At 54.0% G+C, this 3,697-nt stretch overlaps 1 protein-coding gene across 1 annotated transcript; it reads right to left on the bottom strand.

Moving 5' to 3' along the window:
• Positions 1-888: 888 nt before the first annotated feature.
• LOC101786428 (probable membrane-associated kinase regulator 1) lies at positions 889-2,943 on the bottom strand. The gene has a single exon (XM_004962134.4). It carries the CDS (start codon positions 2,767-2,769, stop codon positions 1,630-1,632), a length of 1,140 nt encoding a protein of 379 aa, XP_004962191.1. The 5' UTR covers positions 2,770-2,943; the 3' UTR covers positions 889-1,629.
• Positions 2,944-3,697: the final 754 nt, after the last annotated feature.

Raw genomic sequence — 3,697 nt, 5'->3', positions numbered from 1 at the left:
AACGGGCACCGAGAGCGACGACCGGTCCAGCTAATCTACAGGTGCAACGTCTCGTCAGGGTCACGCACAGGGGATTGGGCGATTGGGCGATTGGATTGCACATTGCCCGGCCTGCAGTTTGCACATGACCTCTGTGTGCGCGCAACCATCCGTGAACATGAATGTGAATCCTTGCACGGCAGTAGCTGCATTGTCCTTGATGTCGTGTGGATCACATCTCGGTTTCTCCTGTATAGGATAGGATAGCGTATGCAAATCATGGGCGGGTGGCGACGTAGGTGAGGAACTTATGGGCGTTGAATGAGCCCTAGAGATGCCACCTACTCGACGGCATTTGCCTCCGGTAAAACAGCCACTCAATCGGTGTGTCTAATCTTATCTTAGGGAAAAAAAAAGATCACTAGGTGAAATGTACAACTTTTCAAAGGGGCAAATGAGCATCTATGCTTGCGTGAGCCAGATCTAGCAGAGGCCATCCGTTGCAACCACTTTTAACTCCTTGTGCGTGTTTGCATGCAGCGGGGTTGAACCACTTTTGAGGAGGGATCACAAGGCCACATTCAGAATGTGACAATTTTTCTTTCTTTCTGATTCCTATTGGAATTCACAATGCCACATTTCGATAAAATCCTTTTTTTTCCTAGAAATGCCCTAAACTTTGTTTGCTCTGAAATGGAATAAAAGTTCATGGAAAAGAGATGCGACTTCTTGCAAAATTTGAAGTTATGAAGAGCTCCAAGAAACAAACAGAACTGATACATAATTATTTAACATCCTATTTTCTACATCAGCTACAGCTGCCGAAACCAAGTCTTCCATCATGAGAGTAAGAATAAAGATGCTGTTGACAAATGACAATAAAACAAAACGAATACATTGAGCGGCCCGGGAGCAGACAACGAGAACTTTTTGAAGCAATCATGCAAGTACAGATTAAAAAGCCAAACTATATTAGGATTAGCTTAATATTAAACACTTGTCTCGGGACAAAATCACAACAGAAAATTGACACCACTAGCTCAGACGTACGGCCACATCAGAGTCCAAAAATCTCAACCTAATGAACTAGGGAGCTTTGGCAACCCTTCTCCAGGAACAGAAATTTGCATCAACACCCTCCATCAAGTTGGGAACTTTATACTCCACTTTTGCCCTAAAATATTTAGAGTGAAATATCCTCACACCAACTGCTTTTGTGGTTTCTAAGGAGGCAAATGAAACTAGGAAATTGCAGGCCACAACCCCATCCACAATCTTTCAGATGCACTCATTTCATAGCAGAAGTTTTCATGCATATCAACCCTTCAAGTTTGAGGGTCTTCTGTGAATTTATATAGCATTATTATCAATTAAGGTTGACCATAGAAATTAAATATCTTCTCATGCTGGGTGGGGTAGATGCAGTTAGAGCTTAAATTTGGAGGGCACCAATGCAAATTCCGAACCCAGGAAAAGGTGAGATTCAAAGGCTCCGATTATCATTTTAACCCTTCGAACTACTCTTATTTACCACCATTATCATAGAGTCTTACCAGAAGGAGACGAATGAAATGAAAATTAACAGATAAGTACTGCTAACGATTAAACGGCATTACTTAGCTCCCTGCCCGAATCCTAGCGCGCCCGCGCTCAGAACGCGCAGATCTCGTCGCCGGTCGCCGCCTTGCGCGGGCACACCGAAACGGCGCCACCCATCGTGTTCTTGCAGTGCGCGATGGCGCCCTCGATGGCGCTCTGGAGCTCCTCCATCGACGACGCCGTGGACAGTGAAACCGGTCCGACGCCAATGCCGCCCGCCACGGCCGCGGCCGCGGCGGCCGGCACGTCGGGGAAGCCAGCGCCGCCGGCCCCGCCGAAGGTGAGCAGGCCCGAGTGGCTCGGCGACGACCGCATCGACGACGGGCAGCTCGCCGCGCACCGCTTCTGTCGCGGGAACCGGAGGTTCCCGGAGAAGGAGTTGGAGTGCGCGTACTTGCCGCTAACGACGTCGGCGTCCACCGCTGCCGCGGCCGCGACGACGGCGTGGTCGTCGTCGGCCCGCTTCTTGCGGATGGAGAAGGTGAACGGCTTCTTGAACCCCTGCTGCGGCTGGTTGTTGGCGCCGGCGCTGGCGCCGTTAACGTTGACGTTGACGTTGTTCTGGTTCTTGGGGATCTGGGAGAGCTTCTCGTACAGCGGCTTCACCTTCTTGGCGTACTTCTTGATCACCTCCTTGGCGAGCGACTTGGACGGCTGCTTCTTGGCGGCCGGAGCGCCGCCGCGGTGGAAGACGGAGGAGAAGCGGGTGGCGAAGGACGAGAGGTACTGCTTCCCGGTGCGCTTGGCCGGCGGCAGGCCGGCGAACGAGGCGGCGGCGGAGAGCGGGTGCAGGTGCCGGTCGTCCTCGGTGGCGGAGCTGGGGCGGGACGATGATGCCGCGGAGTCCGGGAGCAGGAGCGCGGCGCAGTCGGCGGAGAAGGACGAGGAGGTGCTGCCGTTGGAGTCGCGGGACGAGTTGGACGTGGATGTGGAGTCGGAGGCGGAGGACGTGGACGCCGAGGACAGCAGCAGCGTGCGCACCATGGAGATGCGCGGCGACAGCTGCAGCGGCAGGAGCTGGCCCTTGTAGAAGAGCTCGTCGGCGGGGCACAGCTGCGCCGCCGACCGCTGCTTGGACGCCGGCGACAGCGTGACCGTGAACTCGAACTCCGACGACGACGCCGAGGACGACGCCGGCGACGGGAACGACTTCGAGTCGCCGGCGCCCTTGCCGCCTCTGGACCTGCCCATGGCGGCTTCTTTGGCGACCGCTGCTGGGCTACAGGCTCATGGCGTCGGGGGAGTGATGGAGAGGCGCGGTGGGGGCGGCCAGCATAGCGAATGGAGACGGGGTGGGGAGGGAGGAAAGGTGAAAACTTTTCGGGGGTGACGAGCCCGACGCCTTTATGAGGGGGGAGGAGCCCGGCCGGGCCGGGTCGCGAGCTCGCATCGCAGAGCGTTCGCAGCTGCGCCCGAGGAGATGCCGGCGGGGACGGTGCCCATGACGCCGCGATCGCATGTGAGGGCGGCCTCCGCGGCCGTCGGATCGCGTCGGGATCACGATCGGGTGGCTTGGCGGGCGCTCAATGTTTCCAGAAACAGTTGTTTTTCTCGGTCAATAAACAGGCAGTTAACTGACCGGCTGACTGGATCTCACAGTGCATGTGGTGCATTTTTCTTCATTTTCTGTGCATTTCTGTGCATTTTTCTTCATTTTGTTTTTTAGACAAGTATTTTTTGTTTTCTTTTTCATTTCTTTGAGTCACGGTAGGTGCATCTGCGCCCCTCCATAAACTCTTTGCACATTGTGCCCATATATTTTTGCAGTGAATATTGTTGGCTCACACATAGTAGTTTCCCATTTCCATCTCCTGCGCTGCGGAGGGCAGCAACAGCCAACATGTGGAGGGGTCGCCGTCCATGTTGCCTGTCTCCTTGACTCGCGCGCTGTAGCTGCGACCTCGCTTCGGATCCATCCACGGCTTGCTCTCATGCTCTGTGGTCGTCATTGCTGTTCTTTTCTTTTCTTTTTTGGTTTTTCTGGTGAGGTTTCGGCTTCCGATCACACTTCTTCTACAGAAATCGCATTGCTTTCTGTGTCACGAATTTGGCAATGCATTTTTTTAGGAGTAATTAGACGATGCAATTGACTTTACAGCACACGTAGATTTGGGGCGGA

The sequence above is a fragment of the Setaria italica genome, chromosome III (assembly GCF_000263155.2).
Source record: "Setaria italica strain Yugu1 chromosome III, Setaria_italica_v2.0, whole genome shotgun sequence".
Classification (NCBI taxonomy): Eukaryota; Viridiplantae; Streptophyta; class Magnoliopsida; order Poales; family Poaceae; genus Setaria; species Setaria italica.
The sequence above is the reverse complement of the archived record's forward strand: the minus strand, read 5'-3'. Positions and strand labels throughout refer to the sequence as shown.

Coding starts and splice junctions, on each gene's coding strand:
- LOC101786428 (XM_004962134.4), bottom strand. CDS start 2,769: ATGGGCAGGTCCAGAGGCGGCAAGGGCGCCGGCGACTCGAAGTCGTTC.